A 19,844-nucleotide genomic window follows, 5' to 3' on the forward strand; every position below is an offset into this window, starting at 1 on the left:
TCTGTTTTCTCCCAAAGCGGGCTGTCCATGTGAAAGTGTTGGAGAAGGGAATGGGGTGGGGGTAAAGTTCCCACACATCCTACCTGATAGGATGGGGTAAATGTGTCACAGGGGGCGTGATACAGGGGGCGCACTGGTCCACCTGAGAGAGAGAGATCTGCGGGGACTAGCGGGTAAGACACCTTCAAGTTTCTCACACACCATACATAGTGATGGTATGGATCTGACACCGACATGTGACAAATACAAAGTCACCATGCAACAAACTTAAGACTGGAGTATATTTTTTGGAGGAGGAATCCGTGGAAGGAATACTGGATCCATCAGAATTTTTTTTCCTGAAGGTAAAAACCTTTTTGTCTGCCTAAGGTCTTCTGTGCCCTGTCTAAATTTCATGATTTGCATAACCCTTTATTCTAGCCTTCCTTGGAAATGAAAATATATTATTTATATTTGTAGTCTACGCCCTTTTAATATTATCAGGTATCTTTACGAAACGTGTCATGGTTTTCACACTTGTTGGGGAGGACCCCCAGGTATGCCAGAGGGACACTGGAAGTCCACGACTTGGATGGCCCAACTCCCTCCCCCCAGGATACACGGAGGACTCAGTCAACGGCAAGTTCAAACTGTGGTTTAATACAGACAAAACCAACAGGGATCAGCACAGGAACAGAGAAAATCCATGCACATCTTGTTCTTCCTCGGCTCGCAGGCCGGTTTTAATGTGATATGTCGTTAGCATGTCACAACCTGGGCCCTTCTCCAGAAAACTTTTCAGGCCACACAATTGGGTATCGAGTATTCTACTACCTATAGTGGACAATATATATGTTACCCTACTGGTCCTCGCATTTCAGTTGGCTGGCCTGGTCCATCCCCAAGTCACTAACTATAACAATGTTGCGGTGTGGTGGATTAACATTGATTCTTCCCCCTTGCTACCCACCCCAAGGATACTAAACTGTGGTTGGCTAGAGCTGGCGTCCCCAGGCCTGAGACCCACAAAGGTTCTCAGCTCTCTGTGTACCTCTTCAAGGTAACAAGAATGACTATGTGTCTGCATTGTAACTTGTGTACACCACTTTGCACTCCTGATCGGCGCAACACTTGTTGCATATTGTTGCATACTTTGTCGTTGTCTGTGTCTGGCTGCCTGGGATCAGTGCTCCTTTCCCACCACTGCTCGCTGTCCATTGTCTGCTTCGGCCGTGTCACCTGTTCAGAGACCACGAATTTGAGCTGTGCAGCTCTGAATTATTAGGATTTCTTAGTCGTTTCTGCAGCTGGTCCCTCTGTCATCTGTGGATTGGAATGTCATCCGTATCTCTTGGCCCTGGCTGCGAGTCCTGCTTCACATATCTTGCTCCCTGTCCAGCCTGAATCAGCTCAGCTTGTCTGTTGCTCTGAGGCCTGTAGCCTGCTGTAATTTTCCTAAACCTTATAATGCAGTTTCTACATTGTCCATATTATACTACATTTCCATAGGTTAGTCACACTTGGCTCTGTCAAGTCCCATAGGTGCTCCTGCAGTTCCATAGGTTTATTCGCATGTAAGCATCTGCAAGCTCTGCTCAGGATCTCTTGTGCCTTGCGTTTCTGCGTTGTTGTGTTTGGCTATGGCAAAATAATAAAAGCAATGACAGTATGTATATGTAACTGTTCACTAACTGTACGTTCATGTTCTTCATGTATTCGAGTGTGTGTTTGCGTCCCGAAGTGCGAATGGCACGTGTGCTTCATGTCTACCGCTGCTATGAAGTGGTGTCTCTAACAAGCTCAGCAGCATGGCTCCTTGTTAGTCAGTCCAAGCTGTCCATACAGGTATCCTTAATCACAACCTGTGGCCCTTCATCCACACATGGATAGGTCTGTATGATCCTTGGCCGGTAGGGCTGGCTGAGGGGATACCCCTCGACTTATTTGCCAATCATGGTTCCATTGGGAATTTGTTTAAAATAGAATGGGTGATTGCAGTGGTTTCTAGCCTTCTTCCTTGTCATGGATTTAGTAGGAGGGGCAGGGGGTGGCAGGCTTCCCCATCCCTCTTCACTCACAACAAGAAACAAAGCAATTTCGGACTCAATGTAAGTGGCCTGCTCAAGTACAAATCTCTTTGAAACATCAACTGATACCTATTAAGGAGTGCATGCCACTGAAGCCATCTTACTTAAAGCTACTGGGCAGTTTTCACACACATGCTGGCATAAAGGTTGACATCCTCATAGTCTGGCTGTGTGTTGTCGTGGACCACGGATTAATTGAAGGTAGTGCTCCAGATAAGATTTTAGAGTGGGAGTATTTTACTCCATATTTTTTAAAGTCGTGAGTAAAATGATATTTAGGGAGTACAATTGTAAGTCCAATTCCCAATGGGAGTATTTTATAAGCGAGTAAAAATATGTTTTCCCTGGAAAACAGAAATGTTTTCACAATAATAATTACTTTTCACCTAGATATTCATACACATTAAAAGAAACAAGTTTGGGTTTCCAAGATGGCCGCTGAGAAGGTGGGACCATGACCGATGTTCCCCTGAACCTCGGTACCGAAACAGCTTTAAAATAGGAAAGTTTCACCCTCCACAGGCGCAGAAAATGAATGCGAGGGGCCGTGGAGTGGAAGGCTAGGCGGCGACAGTCCGCGCCCGCAGTGTACAGCTGACAGAGGATCCCGCCGAGGTGGCGAAGTGGAGCAGCGGACACAAGTGCTGAAAAGCGCAGAGTGGGAAGATAGTAACTGGGGCGCATAGGAATACCCAAAGGAGGAAAGTGGGAGGAGGCGCACATCGCCCGCCCCCCCCCCCCCTTCCCGGGAGAGAGCCACCGAGGAACAGCCTGCTTGCAGGGGGAGGTGGCGAGCAACAGGCCCGGAGCTCTCGCAGCGGAAACTGGTATGTGTCACACCCAAGTAGGGTCACAGTGTGGTAGCGCGAGAAGACCTCGGAGTGTGGAGAGGTTGCCCAGGAGGAAGTCGGCCGGGGTTCTGGGTGGGGTGTGACCCGGAGAGGGAGAACACAAGTCACCTACATCCCCGGCTCCGTGCAGAAGGTCCCCCCCTGGAACATTATGGACTTGGGCACATCAAGACCGAGACAGCAAAGGGGCCTTCATAGTCAACGCGGGCAAGCGCCTATGCGCAAAGAAACAAAAGATTAGAAACTGCGGCTGAATAGGGAAGAGAACGGGCCTGGAGGATAGCCAGCACAGGGCCGATAAGTCCTGACAACAGACCCTCCAGCCTACACACAGAAGGGATCAGGACCGCCGGAACCAGGGACTCACCAGGCAAAAAGGACGCAAACAGCAGGACTTAATAGGTTGAGGGGGAACAGCCATTATGGCCAAGTCAAGCGGGAGAGACCCTATGCTGGCAGTAAAAGGGGCCAAGAAGCCCTAGGACTCCAACCTCCAAAGGATATGGGGCCAGGAAACAGGAGCCCCCGTTAGGGGGAAGCAGACTACGACCAGGCTGAAAAAGGTGACCCCCCACCCGCAAAAGGCCAGTGACGAGGCAGTTACCACAACACTCCTCAAACAGTTTTTCACCGACTTCGGTGACAAAATAACGGACACTGTCCAAAGGCAGATGGACAAGATGAAGGAGGACCTAGCAGAGGCCCTTCAAGACATCAAAAGAGATGTGGGCAAGATTGAAAAAAGGGTGGACATTAACGAAAGGCCGAAGATGCCAGGAAGGCAGACACGCTCATGGAGCAACTGGCTACGGCCACTCACAACCTCGAACTCCAGGCAGAAACCAGGATAATAGATCTAGAATATCAAACATACGCATTAAAGCCCTGTCCGAGGAGGTGTCAGTCAAAGACTTGAGAGGAGCGGTCACTAGCATCTTTATAGATCTTCTAGACCCAGAGAGCCAGGAGGAGGGCCGCATAGATAGGGTACATAGAGTTGGGCCGTGGCGGACGGAGCCAGGAGCCAGACCAAGGGATGTCCTAGCGGCGATCCATGACTTCTCAACGAAGGAGAAGATTCTGCAGGTGGCAAGGAAAGTGACCCACATATCTTACAACAGATCAGTTATTGTTTTATTCCAGGACCTCGCTCAAGTAACACTGATAAAGAGGAGGGAGCTGGCCCCGGTCCTAGGGGCCATGAGGGACAAGTGCATAAAATACAGATGGACATTTCCGTTTCGTTTAGAGTGGTCTTCGGTTGGCAGGGCAAGCAGAGACAGATAGAATCCTATGAAGAAGGAGCAAGACTGCTGGGCATCGAAGAAGAGGAAACCAACTTGAGAGAGCCAATGAGCAAGGGGAAGGACAAGCCCAGGAGCTGGGAATGGTTGTCGGCTAAGGGCAAGAAAGGGGGCTTCCAACCACAGTTGAAAGGCCCGAAGGCCTGAAGGAACAATACAGGGTGGTACACACCAATAAGAGCAGCGTGGGGGGAAAGGGGGAGGCTAAAGTCAAAGGAAAATTTAAGGGGGATACCTTGCGGGCAACCAACAAAAGGGTTAAGCCTGGGGAGGGCCTTGATAGGGAGAGCACAAAGAGGTCCCGGGGAGAGGGAGGACAAGGGGGTGAACATCTTGGAACGGGTATGGGAGTACCTACAGGTGCGTGTGCTGGGGACAGGAAGGGGCTCAATCCTTGAAGGACTGATTTGAGGGGGCTAGAGGCCAGTTGAGCACCCCTGACAGGGAGGGTAAGGGAAAGGATGGGAGGGAGGGGGGTTCAGAAAGGGTCGGCCACAAGTAAAGCACGACACAGCTAACCCAAGGGACGATGTAAAAGGATAGGAGGTTGAAGATCATTTACATAAACATAATTGGCATAAACTCCCCAATAAAAAGGAGAAAACTGGAGAGAGATTTAAAGCGGGAGGCACCAGACATACTTAGTCTCCAGGAGACACACGTCCAACTCCGGGACAGGGACAGGGTGTGACTAAGAGGATTTGAGCAGGTATACCAGGGGAACGACAAGACCAAAAAGGGAGGAGTATTGATAGTGCTTAGGAACAACTTAGACCTTGCAATAGAAGGGATGGAGAGGGATTCCCTGGGGAGGTACATAGCGCTTAACGTCAAGGGTCAGGGCGAGGGATACACAATCGCCATGGTATATGCTCCCAACCAAGGCCAAGACCACTTCCTCCAGGTAGCCCTGAACAGGCTACAGAAATTTTCAAAGGGCCCAATAATGCTTGCGGGGGACTTTAACATGGCATGGGACCCAGGCAAGGACATAAGTAGGAAGACACCAGGAGCACAGGGCAAGCCTTCAAAGGAACTGGTGGCATAAATCGACGGGTTAGGTGTAGTGGACATTTGGAGGGAGAGGGAAGGGGAAAGCTATGCCCATTACTCTCATGTGCATCGCTCATCATCCAGGATAGATTACGCCTGGGTGTCACGACTCTTACTTGGCTGGGTCATAGAGATGAAGTGGGGCCCATGGTGCTCTCGGACCATGCGCCCATTACGCTGCAGATCAGGAGGAAGTCGGGACAACTGGGAACGTGGATATGGCGATACCCAGCCTAGCTACTGAAAGACCACACACTGAGGTAGGAAATAAGGACAGGCATAGGGGAATACTTCAGGGATAATAAGGAGGGGGATACCTCACAACAGATAAGGTGAGATGCCTTTAAGGTAACAATTAGGGAGAAGATCATCGCAATTAAAGCAAGAAGAGACAGGGAACTACGGCTCGTTGAACAAGACCCAGAGGAGAGATTGAAGCAGGTGATGCCCCGTATGGGGGTTGTTGCAAGTAGAGAAACTAGGAGGGAATACACGGCAGTGAGAGGGCAACTGGAGATGAGTAACGCACGAGCGGCGGAATGTTCCTTGTTGTCTCTCAAACAGAGATATTATGTCAAAGCAAACAGGCCAGACAGATTACTGGCGAGGATGCTGAAAAGGGAGGAAAAAGCTAAGACCATTTTGAAAATCCAGCTAGAGGGTGGGGGGGTGAGCACAGACATAGAAGATATCACAAGGGAATTCTGGAAGTTTTACTCAAAATTATACACCTCTGAGGGGGCATCTGAGGAAGAGCAGAAGAGGTACCTGGCCAGCAAGACGTTCACACAAATCACCAGGCAGGAAAGGCAGGGACTAGAACAGGAGATAATGGACGAAGAGGTGAGGAAGGGAAAGCATTCTCATCTCTACCTACCAATAAGCCCCCGGGGTCTGACGGATTTACCAGAGAGTTCTACAAGACTTTTAGAGAATTGTTACTCCCATACATGTTTCCCCTCTTTACTGAAATAGGAAGAACAGAGAAAATTACTCCGTCCATGAAGTCAAATGTAGTCCTGCTGCCCAAATAAGGTAAAGACCCCTCGTCCTGTGCCTCATACAAACCGATAGCCCTGATCAATGTGGACTCCAAGATTTACACCAAAATATTGGCAAATCGCCTAGAGGATATCCTCCACCTGCTGATCTCCCCGGACCAATCCGGCTTTATACAGGGTAGGCAAACAAGCAACAACACGAGGAGAATAGCCCACCTTATAGACAAAGCCAACAAAACGGGAGTACCTGCCCTTCTGATCGCCGAAAAGGCATTTGACAGGGTTGAATGGCAATTTGTGTTCCTCACGATGCAGAAGATGAGGTTTTGGGAGCGGTTTATGTCTAGAATCAAAGTCAATTACAAGAAACCATCGATATGCTTTGCAATCAACGGCTAGCTGTCACCCACCCTTAAAGTCCAACGAGGTAAGAAACAGGGATGTCCCCTATCTCACCTCTTATATGCGATTCACCTTGAACCTTAATTAGAAACATTCAGGGCAAACAGGGAGATAAGGGGAATAACTTTTTGGGACACTCAACACAAAAAAGACCGCTTTGCGGGTGATATGCTATTAGCAATACAAGACCCTGAAAAGTCTCTTAAAGCTTTGGATGGCGAGCTGCAGGAATTCCGGGAAGTGGCAGGTCTTAACATCAATATCCACATATCCGAAATTCTAAATCTGGCAATCCCTCCACATATGGAAGTCGTGATCAGAAAGGAGTATCTGTATAGGTGGGCGGAGAAGGGTATAAAATATCTGGGGGTCTATTTCAACAATTCCATGGAAACTATGGTGGCAGGGAACTACCTGCCTCTTCTGGAGAGCATAAAAAACAAACTGGTGAACTGGAATCCGCTGAACCTCACGTGGATGGGTAGAATTAATGTCCTTAAGATGGTGGTGCTCCTGTGGCCTTTATACCATTTTATGACCCTCCCAATATAGGTCCCGCAGTCCTTTCTTCGGGCCATACAAAAGCAAACAGGGAGGTTTGTGTGGAATCAAAAAATACCGAGAGTGGCAAGGCAAGTTATGATGATGCCCAGAAATAGAGGGGGAATGGGACAACCTTACTTCTGGGTCTACTACCTGGCGGTGCAGACAAGGGTTTCGAGGGACTGGTTGAGGGATGACTGGGACAAAGCTATGGAGGGCAATGGACGAGGTGGTGGTAGTAGGGAATCTAAAAGAGGTTTTATGGAAACCTAAGATAAACAGACCAACCAGCATGTATCGGAGTAGTATAGTGACAGTGGTGAGGGAGGCCTGGGACGAGCCGGTGAAAAGAGCCCAGTTCACAACATTCCTGTCTCCGTGTACCCCCATACTCGACAACCCACAGTTCTCACCAGGGATGAGAGGTAAAGGATTCCGTGCCTGCAAGAGGGAGGGTGCCACAAAATTCAAGACCTGTTTGATGGAACTGAAATCAAAACATTTAATCAATGTAAAGAGGATTTTGGGTTGGGAGAGGGGGAGAGGTACAGATACACTCAATTAAGGCACTCTGTGATGCAGGTGCCGGTGAGGGAAGGGACAACCAGGGCCTTGACTCAGTTTGAAAAGTACTTAGTGTTAGGCAGAATCCTGTGTAGTTCCCTTAGGGAGCACTACAGAAGATTAAGACTATTTAGTTGGTAGCCATGGCTGAGCAGTCAGACTTATCTCAAGAGGGAGATGAGCAGTATTCAGGGTTTACACAATAGGCCTACAGCACTATGGCACAAGGAAACACAGATCAAAGCTTTGTATTAAAAAGTAGATATATATTAATTTTATATACTTCTAGTAAAACACATTTATCACAGTCATCAAGCAAGTTAAATTAAGTCAAAGGAAAAATACACACACTCCCAAGTTAAATTGTAAACCAAGTGAAAACTGAGCAAAACAGCACAGTGAAAACCACACACAGGGGATAGTCTACCAATCCCTCACAAGGGAGGGAAAGCACAAGTTATATAGAAATAGTTTCTTACACACCCTAGCAACACTTCCCATAAGTTTGTGAACCAGTTTAAGCAAGACAGTGCATCAGTATAGGCAATACTTAAATGAAAACTGAGCAAAATGGCATTTCACAAGGTTTAGAAAGGGGAAGGAAAGGGTAGTTATAAGAAGTAGGTGCACCAACACAGTTCTAGTTGAGAATCAATCTAAAGAAGGCAGGTCTAACAAATGTAGCCAGAGTCAGTAGGCCTGTGCCAGAGTCAGTGGTGAGCCCAGGAGGAAAATATTCTTGTAGCTGCAGTCAAGTCTTTGGTTAACGATTTTGAAAAGGTGGATACAGAAGTTGAAAAACAATGTTAAGAGAGAGGGGCGGCCAACCCAACAGGTAGGTAAAGGATTTAAGACACCTTTAGTGCTACCGCGAAGAAAGGGCGGCCTGGCGGAACAATGTACCTTTAAATGAAGAAGTGGCTCCTGCGGTGGCGGTTGTTCCTGGTAGTTCCTGCAGTTCGGGTGATCCAGCAGAGGAAGAGAGGCTCTCGACGTGGAGGAAGGTTCGAGTTACTGCACTACCCAAAGATGAAACCAGCCGCGGTGCTGCCCGACAAATAAAAGGTACGCTCCTTTAAATCGCGATCCGGGTGGTCTGGTGCCTGGCTATCCGGCCTCCGAGTACAGGGTACGGGAGATTCGACCAAGGCAGGTCCGAGAAGGCGATTGGCAAACTGGTTGGCCCCGCCAGCTCAACGGAAGAAGGCTCTTGCAGATGAAGATCTTCTCTCATTGTGTGGAGAAAAGTGGTAAGACGCTGCAGCAGGGCTTCACCGGTGGTTCAGTCGTTGCAGATGTCTTTGGCTTCTCTCCTCTTCGGCTTCTTAGTTCCAGTGGCGACGTCTTGCTCTTCCAGTCCTCAGGACCCTGCTTTTATGCAAAAAGATCCCCATTCATACAGCCTAGCTGTCACTCACACAGTGGAGTGGTCATCTTGGCGGGAGACCCTCCAGCCTATCAGGATAGAGTGCGACATGGGTTGCTGAGGCAACCCTGTCCAGGGGTCCTACTCCCCCTCCCACACAATGGACCCACCCCAGACTCAATGGCGCCGAAAGGAGGGCTTCTTGGCACAAGCCCACCAAAAGGACGAATAAAGGATCCCCGACCTGGCTTCGGAGTTTAGAGAAAGACACGAGAAAGAAGTTATATTAAAGTTCTGGCAAATAAAACCTGCCGGAGTCAAGTTAATATTAAAATGCACCGGCAGTATGTTAGAGGCTGTCAGAAAAAGTGGTAGCCTCGAACAATGGGAAAATCTCATAGGGAAATATTTGCGGTCGAATATTTATGGTAGTAACCACTCCCACCAGCCAGAAACTTTTGAGAGAGGGACTGTACGATACCGTCTTGAAAATGAACATGAGGGAAAAACTATTAACGCTTTCCAGTACCTCCATAGTAAGATGGGTTGTACTGGTTTAGTTCATAGGAATTGACTAGTAAAGTCAATTGGGACTTTACATGTCCTGGGAGACAGTAGTCAGTCCCAGGGTATGGAGTCTACGTTGGGGGTCGCTACGACACCCCTGTGTCACTGCACTGAGGGTGCTGTGTAACACATGTGAATAAAGATGGTTCCTATGGGGTTGAGAAAATCCCATAGACATTAAACACAAAAATAGCCTAGAACGCACACAGCAAAAATGTCTAAGAGTGGGAAAAAGAGTCTCACTCTTAGCAGGAAAAAAGAAACAAACCCTTCAAATCCAGCAAAGCTGCTGGGGGACTCTATAGGTAAGGGAAATTAGCCATAAAATGAGAATTCTCCCTAACACTTAGTAACAGAAACAGGGAATGCCCATGTAGTGGGGGCAATTTACTCGCAGGCCAAACAGGGAGAGGAGGAAGGGCAAGATTATACATGAATAAATGGGAGGAGTCAACAGCTCAGGCAATTACGGAGGCAGACTTGCACCAACTCTGGAGGCAGATCCCTAAACTAACTAGATCCCTTCAAACCCAGGAATTGCGGGTGAAGCTGATGGTGCAATGGCACCTGACCCAAGTGAGGTTGCATAAGAGCTACGACTCGGTCTCGAAGATGTGCTGCAGGGAATGTGGCAGGGAAGGGACATGGGGCCACATCTGGTGGGAATGTCCACAAATCGAGAAATGATGGGGTCCAATTTACAAAGTGCTAGAGACAACACTGGGGATATCAGTTAGGGGAAACAAAGGATTGGTTTTGCTGGGGATGGGGGGCTCACTTAGAGGACCTATCCACAAGAGACGAACAAAAAGTATACGCTATGGCGGGAGCACTCACCCTGGCGCAGAAGTGGAAATCGAGAGACCCCCCCACCAGGAGCATGAGTGTGTGGGGAAAATGTAGACCTTCGTAGCACTCGAATGGGTTACATATTCGTTACAGGGGGACCATCAGGGCTTCCTCACAGAATGGTCATGGGTGATGGGATACCTCCAGCAGGGGGCAAGAATGGCATGGTGTCCGAGGAGAATGAAAATATAGGACTTAATTTAGGAGGCCAAGTCTTCTACGCAGAAGGACAGCTGCTTGGAAACTCAGTGGGAAAGGAGTGGAACTGGTCACAACAAACAGCGGCGTCAAGGACAAAATGCCGGCTCAGGGCCGAACCCAGGGCAGGAGGGGAACTGGGGGGTATTTGTTGTTAAATGTTCTTGTTGGAAGCGGGCGTGGCTTGGCGGCCATGAGAGAGTGAGCGAGTCAACGAGAGCTCCTGGGTGATCCGCTACACGATCCTTATAAACGGCTGAAAAACGGCAGGAGACCCTGAACAAATCGAAGGAACGGCACCCGGAGGGTCCAGGGCACGCACGGGCGAAAGCCCGAATAAAATCGGAGGTCGGAAAGACCAGAAACGAAGTGAAGCAGAGGCGCGGGGCCACCACACAAAATGGCGGCCGCGGACCACTGAGGACCCGCCTGCGCTCCAAGGGCAGTGGAAGCTGAGTACGCAGAAGGCTGGGCGCGGGGACGCGGACGGCTGGCCACCGGATACCCACACACCACCCACGGAAGATCGAGAGAGGCGCCAAACCCGACCGCCCTCCCTAACAGGGACGGGGAACGAGGCGCACACCACCACGCCGCGTGAAGGGGGAGCAGGCAACCGAGGATAGTGGCAGAGGAGAGCAGAGGGCCGAGACACAGGAAGAACACAGCACCTGCAGCCCGAGGCACCGACAGGGTGCCCCCCCAGCGCACAGAAGTCCTACCGGAGTGCGCCCACACAGCGGAAACCCGGAGGGGGAGACCCTGTTCTGGCCCTCGACAGCAGAAGGCAAGCGGGCTATCGGCCCGGGGCTGCGGCGGTGCAGCAGGAACCAGCGGCGACACAACCGGAGCCCCGGGTAAGGACGAGACAGCGGAGGCAGGAAATTGTAACGCCCTGGCGACCGAGACAGATTGGTCGCAAAGAGACTAGCTGCTGTGCGCCGGGCCCAGGGAGGTGCCGGGGAGCGGCAGGGCCCACGCTTGGGAAGGGAGAACACCGACTACAAAGTGGAGGCCGCCCAGGGGCACACGCCCCCATCCAAGCACAGACACACAAGGCCACAAACATCAGCATGCCTGAGAAACAGAAAGGCAGCAGAGGGAGGCAAACAAGCATGGAGACATTTGCCCGCAAGAGTGAGGACTCACAACCTGGGACGGTGGCGGCGGACACAGCCACATCATACGCTACACAAGGGGAGCTCAAACAAGTGGAAGGCAGTATCCTAGAGGCCATAGAGGGGCTAAAGGCCTCAATAGAGGGCAAGCTGGATGCAGTGATCGTGGATGTGGGGCTCCTCAGACAGGACACGAGGAACCTAGCGGAGAGAGTGACTACGGTGGAACAATAGGTGCAGAGCAATACAGCAAACATGACCACCTCTCAGTCACAAATGTCGGATGCACTGGAGCGGATTAAAACACTAGAACGCAGGGCCGAAGATGCGGAAGGCCAGGCACAACAATGTGCGCATTGTGGGGCTGCCGGAGGGGGTGGAAGGCAGATACCCCACAGACTATGTAGAGAACTTACTGCTCCAGGAAGTAGGTGCAGGGACCCTGTCCCAGGGCTTTGTGATGGAAAGGGCGCACAGAGCACTAACCAGGAAACTCCGCCCGGGCGCGCCACTGAGACCCATGATCGCGAAGATCTTGAAATTTAAAGATAGGGAGAAAATCCTGACATTCTCGAGGAAAGGCGGGAAGATAACGTGCAACGGAGCCAGGAAACCATCTACCCTGACTATACGCCACTTGTGCAAAGACAGCGTGCCCAGTTCTGGCCGACCAAAGAGCGCCTTCGGGCAGCGGGGGTGAAATTCATGTTACTTTACCCGTCCAAGCTCAAAATCCTGCACAACAGGAGGACACAGATCTTTGAGACCACGGCAGACACCCAGGAGTGGATGGACCAGCAGGGGATCCCACAACTAGGAGAGTGGGTCGAGAGGAATCGTGAGGCACCCCGGCGAGGAAGGGAATGAGGGTGCAGAAAAAACACTGAGGACACCATGCCGAATCGAGATACGACAAGAATGAGAACCGAAAGCATAAATTAATGGATCAACCCGGGAGCTCGAGGCCTCCGCCATTGGACCGCCAAGACCCACAGAGGGGACCCCAAGTAGCGACAAGTTAGCAGTGTCACTTTTTAAGGCACTACGCCGCGACGAGTGCGCCCACGGATCGAAGGCGGCACCTGGAATGCGGCGGGGCCCGAGCAGGGGGAGGGAGGCTGGGAGTTGGTTTATAGTAGTTGTAGTAGTGTGGTTAAGTTTGTTAACAGAAGGCACGAGAGGAGGCAAACATAATGAACAAGGAGGTCATGGACACGGCAAAGACAACGCAAGGGCGCAAGTGAGGCTGCACTCAAATGCAGGAATCCGGCACGGAACACCAAAGAGTGGAGGTGGAGAGAAGCGGACACGGGTGGCAGGGCGATCCGCCAGGACAGGGGAAGTAAAGAGGGAAGGTGGACCCGCAAGCTACCAGGGGAATAATTGGGAGAAGATGATGGACGGACCTCCCAGGCCAGAAAGGGAAAACTAAACAGGCCGATGGGAACGAGCGGGCCACAGGAAACTGTAAGACACAGGAACCGAGATGAACTAAAAGTGGTGACTTGGAACGTCAGGGGGCTGAACGCCTACCTGAAGAGACTGAGGGTCTACGCATGGCTAAACAAAGCGAAAGTCCACATCGCAATGCTGCAGGAGACCCACCTGACGGCGTAAAAACAAGCCAAGATGGCCAAGAAATTGGGCGGCCAGACATACAGCTCCACATACTCTAACTACGCGAGAGGGGTAGCGACTTGGATTGCCCCGGATATCCCATTCCAACTCATCAAACAGGAGAGAGACGCCGAAGGCAGGGTCTTCATCGCACACGGAATGCTGGAGAACCGGGAAGTGTGTCTGGTGAACACCTACGCCCCAAACCACGATGTAACAGATTTCTTTAAACTACTCACACCCCGGCTGGCCCCGTACAGGACCGCCACGACCATCTGGGCCGGAGATCTGAACTGCACACTGGATCCCAGTTTGGACCGGTCGCACGACAAACACAAAAGGGCCGCACCACCAGCACGGGTGTTGCAGAAGACACTGGACCAGCTCGAGCTAGAGGACGTCTGGAGGAAGGTACATGGGGGTGAAAGGGGATACACGCACTATAGCGCCCCACACGGGACATTTACCCGCATTGACTATTTATTCACAGGCAAAGAGACACTAGGCGAATTCACTGGGGCACACATTCACGCACAAACCCTATCTGACCATGCCCCACTGGAAGCAACATGGGCACATACATACAGGAAAGCCCCCATACCCACGTGGAGACTTAGGGCGGAAGCAACCCTAGAGGGGGACTTGCAAGATCATATCCAAACTTCAATAGACGACTACTTCGAGCACAACACGGGTAGTGTAGACAGTACGGGTACGACATGGGAGGCCTTTAAGTTGGTGATCAGGGGGGCGGCAATTGGGAAAACGGGGGGCCTTAGTAGAGAAACCCTGGCTGAACTGGATGAGATAGAAGGGAAGATAAAGAAGGCAGAAGCACAGGTGGGCGAGAGGGGGGGAAACAGGTGATCTCACCACTCTGAGACAACAGTGTATGGCAGCCTGTGAGACATTAGGGCGGTTAGACTATGCGAAGTACATATGAAGGCTGCACGCAGAAGGGGATAAACCTGGTAGACTTCTCGTCTGGCTGACCAAACAGGAGACCAAGCGAGAACCCATAAACGCAATTCGAAATAGTCGGGGGGCGATTGAAATGTCCCAGCAGGGTATTAATACAGTGTTCTCGCAATTCTATGAGGAACTATATACCAGAGTACAGGAAGCAGAAGAGGGAGACTCAAACTCCCACGACTGTCAGAAGAGCAGGCCCAGATGTTGGACACCCCCCTTACTGTGGAGGAACTGACGGAGGTTATTGCCCAGTTGCCGGGGACTTCCTGTCTAGGGAAGTCCCCGGGGCCCGACGGGTTGCCAGGGGAATTCTATAAAAGATACAAAGATAGCTTGGCTCCGAGATTACTAGATACACTGGAGGAGGCATACGAGTGCGGATGACTCCCGAGCAGTATGTCAGAATCTGTAATAGTCCAGATACTTAAAGCGGGGAAGCCACCGCTCGAGTGTGGGTCCTACAGGCCAATCTCTCCGATAAATCAGGATTCCAAGATACTGACAGCGGCATTGGCCAATCGGCTAAAAAGGGTGATACCAACACTGGTACACACAGACCAGACGGGGTAGGTACTAGAACGCAAGACGGCATGGAATCTCCGGAGACTCCATCACGTCATTGACAGGACGAACCAATAGGAGGGAGAATACGCAGTGGCGTCATTAGATGCAATTAAAGCGTTCGATTCAGTGAACTGGGACTGGCTACTGGGGGTGCTCGCCCACTTCGGGATAGGCGGGGGGTTCCTACGTTGGATAAAGCTGCTGTACAACGACCTGAGGGCCAGAGTTAAGACGGGAAGGCATGTCTCAGGGGAGTGGAACATAGGGCGAGGTATGAAACAGGGGTGTCCGCTGTCCCCGATGCTATATATATTGTCGCTCTAACCGTTCGCGGCCTTCCTAAGGGCGGAGTACGGAGACACCAGCATAGTGATAGATGGGGAAACACACCAGATTTCAATATATGCAGATGACATGCTGCTTTACGTCCAGGACCCACAAACCCACTTACCAGACCTATTGGAGGCACTGGGAGCGTTCGGCAGGCTATCGGGAATCACCATCAACAAGGGGAAGTCCTCACTGTTCCCCCTGGCGCGCCTGAGGGCGATGACGTCAGACCAGCTGCCACATCTGGGCCGGACATGGACCCCAATCACCTTCAGATATTTAGGGGTGGACATATATCACGACACCGCGGAAACACACATGGCCAACACGCAGGCAGCCCTGGACAAAATAGAGAACGCCTTGCAGTTCTGGAAAACACTACCTCTGGGGATGGCAGGCCGGGCGGCCCTAATGAAGATGATAGTTTTACCCCGACTCCTATATTATTTCACCAATATCCCCTATAACATCCCCAGATCTTTTTTCAGACGATTACACGCCATAACACTGACCTTTCTATGGGGGGGAGGAACAGGGTAGCACGGAGCACATTACAAAGGGGCTATGAATGGGGAGGGATCAAGCTCCCGGACTTTGAGCGTTACTACTTGGCTGCACAACTTCAATTCGTGGTCCGATGGTTGGGGCAAGACACCTCCATAGATGCAATACTGTTTCGACCATCGCTCCAGCGATACTATTTGAAAGAATTACTGTGGATAAACGAGACCCAAGCAAAAACCCTTCCCAGAATAGTCCAACTAGGCCGAGCACTGTGGAAGAGAGCATGGAAAGTGCAGAACATAAGAGACCCCTGTTCAAGGCACATTCCCCTGGCGGGACTGGTAGACACTTGTATAGCAAGCATGGTGACGTTCAGAACACAGTGGGAAGACAAGGAGTGGCCCAAGTAGGTGACCTGTGGCAAGAAGGACATTGGGTAGACTTTCAGACCCTGGCGGAGGAGCAGGACATACACAGTGGCCAATTCATACTGTATAATAGCATGGTCCAAGGAATAAGGAAGAGGTGGGAGACCCTGCCGGAAGAGGAAGATATGGATGGGACGCTGGACGCCTGGTTCGATGTATCTGAGGGGGGGACACACCGTGTCCAGACTTTTTACGAACAGTTGCTGGGCACCATCAATTCCAGCACACTGAACAGCCGGGCAAAATGGGAGGAGGAACTTCAGCGACCCCTCAGGGTCAAAGAATGGAAGAGAGCCCTTCAATACGTGAAGAAAGTTTCCAGAAACGCAAGGTTCAGACAGCTGCAATTCTACATAGTGCACAGGGCATATTTAACGCCTAAAAGAATGTCAAACATGGGGGACAGTCAAATACGGAGTTGTCCACGCTGTCAGGAAGAACAGGCAGATATGGTGCACATGTTTTGGACATGCCCGGGTGTGACAGCCTTCTGGAATACGATACAGCAAAGGGCGTTGAAGGCAGGAATCCATATGCGAGCTTGGTCGCCGGTGTTCTACATACGGGGCCTGTTCCCGAGGTGCGACAAGCAAAAGATCCATATAGCTAAAATGATAGACTTGATGAAAATTCTGGCGAAACGCTGCATCGCAATGGCATGGAAAGCAAGCGCAGGTCCATTGATAGAAGGCTGGTGGGCGAACCTACAAAAATGGGCAATAGCAGAAACTACGGTCTGGACAAGAACCTCGCAGAGGGGAGAAGAGAACAGTGGGGCCAGATTACTAGCGTGGAATACCTTGGTACAAGACTTACTTGGGAGCGACGAGGAAAACAGTGCAACTGACTCGAGTGAGCCGGGAGGAGAGCAGACTTGACCTGCCCGCACCCGTGCACAGCATGCAGACAGGAACGTGGACAACACGATTGGGGAGGAGGGTGCCTAGCCGTGACCCGAGCGGATAACGTACATTATGAACTTATACCCGAAAGTGCCAGAGCAAATGTTGAGAATTGTTGTTTATTTGTTTTGTGTTTGTTTGTTGTTAAATGAAAATAAAGAAAATTGTTTTTTTAAAAAAAAATGTTCTTGTTGGAAAATCAAGTTTACTTCTTCCAATCAGGCAGTTATGACAGTAGTTTCTTCCTGTAGTAGTACGTGCACTACTGACCAAAACACATCCATGAAGCGGTATGGGTGAAAGCAGGGGCACAAGGTCATACGTGTCTGTTACCTATTATTTGCTGGGAGTATTTTTACTCCCTCTTTTTATTTTTTGGGAGTATTTGCCTATTTTTAGGGAGAAAAAGTGGCCAATACACCCCTTATCTGCAGTGCTGGTTGAAGGACAGCGGAAACAGATGGCCAGACTGCAATAAGCATAAGTTATTAGATAAAAGCACTTTCCATTGCTCTGGGTCAGGTTGGTTCTTCAACCTTTCATTTACTTACATGATGAATTACTGATGCTTTCATTTTTCTCAGAGTTCTGACGGCCCATGGAAAAAGACTCCTCTTCGCCTTTAATAGTGACTGAAACAATAGGTGTGGTAGCCGTATGTGCAACTAAAAGGAGAAAATGAGAAATGTTTAATATGCTTTACTGTCAGTGTTGGTTTATTTTGTCTGACTTGAGCTACATAAAATGGAATTTATAAAATCGGCATGAGCACTCTTGATTGCAAAAGTAAATTAGCAAGGTTCTCCTTGACAAAATGAAATACAGGTTTCGATTTCTGAGATATAGCTGGACCTTCATAAGGTAGATATCATCAATGTCACGGTGAGTTTAAAAGAGTATGAAAAATCTGTACTTCCTGAAATTTGAGATGAGAATAAACCATTTCAGCTATGTGTGTCACGTATCGCGGACCTTCACAGTTGGGATTAACGACAGGTGAAGATCCCCAGTCCTTATGGGCGACTGGGGCCTCTTTCCACAGACGAATAGGAGACTTTCCCCCCAAGAGCGCAGCCTGCAGGGTAGAAGAATACCGGTCAGGCTAGGGGCTTGAGTGGAAAGGCAGGAGCAACAGCAGAGCTATAGGGAAGAAAGAGCAAACACAAACAATGAAAATGACTTCAGGAATGTTCTTTGTGTTTCCACCAGTAACACACTCAGAGCCCCCCACTCTTACCTGCTGACCTGTTAGGTGAAGCAGAAAACCTACTTGCAGTGATGCAAGAAGCCAAGGCTGGTAGTAGTTGCAGGTGGTGTCCAATAGGAGTATTCAGGGTAAAGAGTGTGGTTCCAAGGGTGAGATGCAAGGGGAGGCCCTGACCCAGGTGACACCAGGGCGCAACTAAGTGGACACACACACAGAGTCACCAAGGTCCAGATGCGAAGAGGTATCTGTAGAGGGGCAGGCTGGGAGGGTTCGATGTGGAATACGTCGTCGGAACATCCCATCGAAAGAACTTTGCCAGGTAAGAAAGTTACTTGTTCTTCGAGGGGATTGGTTCCTCCGACGTATTCCACATCTATGACAGACTCCCAAAGCAGTACCAACGTATGGAGGTGGGAAAAGAATTTTGAATTTTAGAATTTTAGAATGCCCAATCAAATTGCAGAATAGAGGACTGCCTTACCAAAGGCCACATCTTGCCCATGGATAGAATCCAGGGAGTAGTGTTTGACAAAAGTATGGACAGAGGCCCATGTGGCTGCTTCACAAATGTTACAAATGGGAACACCTCTCTGCAGAGCAGTGGAGGCAGCCACACCCCTAGCAGAATGGGCCCTCAAGCCTACCAGAGGGTCCTTACCCGCCAGACGGTAGCATTCCGAGATGGTCAAGATAATCCATCTGGACAAGGTCTGCTTAGTAACAACTTGAGCCAAACGCCTTCCAGCGTATCCTACAAAGAGCTGATCGTCCACTTTGACCCGGGACATGCGTGAGATGTAGAAGCTTAACGCTCTCCTAGGATCCAACCTATGGAGCCTCTCCTCTTCCTTACCAGGATGCAGAGGAGGATAGAACGCCGGAAGAATGACCTTGTGGCTAAAATGAAATTCTGCCACAACCTTCGGAAGAAAAGGACCAACACTAAGGACAACCCTGTCCCTATTGAACATGGTGAAGGGTGGTTTAGCGGATAGTGCCTGCAACTCACTCACTCTGCGAGCAGAAGTAACCGCAACAAAAAATACAGTTTTAAAGGTCAACAGACTCAAAGGACAAGAATGTAAAGGCTCAAAAGGAGCTCCCACTAGGAACTTTAGAACCAGGTTCAAATCCCAACCGGGCACCTGGAAAGGCGACGGTGGGAACACATTAGTGAGCCCTTTCAGAAACTGAGAAATCAAAGGAATCTTAAAATAAGAACACTCCTCAGACGAGCACTTAAATATGGACGGTGCCTCCAGGTAACCTTTAATGGTACCCACTTGCAGGCCCTTGAGGGCTAACGAAAGCAAAAAAGACAGAAGCACAGGAATGGCACATGAAAAAGGATCCACATTCTTAACCCTGCACCAGTCGCAGAACTTTCTCCAATGGCAACGGTACAGGGACTTTCTTGCGGGCCTTCTGGCCGAAAGCA

General features: G+C 50.1%; 1 protein-coding gene across 1 annotated transcript in view; it reads right to left on the reverse strand.

Annotated features, from left to right (window-relative positions):
* Positions 1–19,844, reverse strand: part of LOC138467527 (zinc finger protein 135-like) — a 312,864-nt gene that overhangs the window by 65,581 nt on the left and 227,439 nt on the right. Inside the window, exon 6 of the mRNA XM_069607632.1 lies at positions 17,751–17,864. Within this exon, the coding sequence (XP_069463733.1) occupies positions 17,751–17,864 (114 nt within the window). The remainder of the gene's footprint in view (positions 1–17,750; positions 17,865–19,844) is intronic.

This window comes from Ambystoma mexicanum, chromosome 4q, assembly GCF_040938575.1.
Source record: "Ambystoma mexicanum isolate Mex_15411 chromosome 4q, UKY_AmexF1_1, whole genome shotgun sequence".
NCBI classification, from domain to species: Eukaryota; Metazoa; Chordata; class Amphibia; order Caudata; family Ambystomatidae; genus Ambystoma; species Ambystoma mexicanum.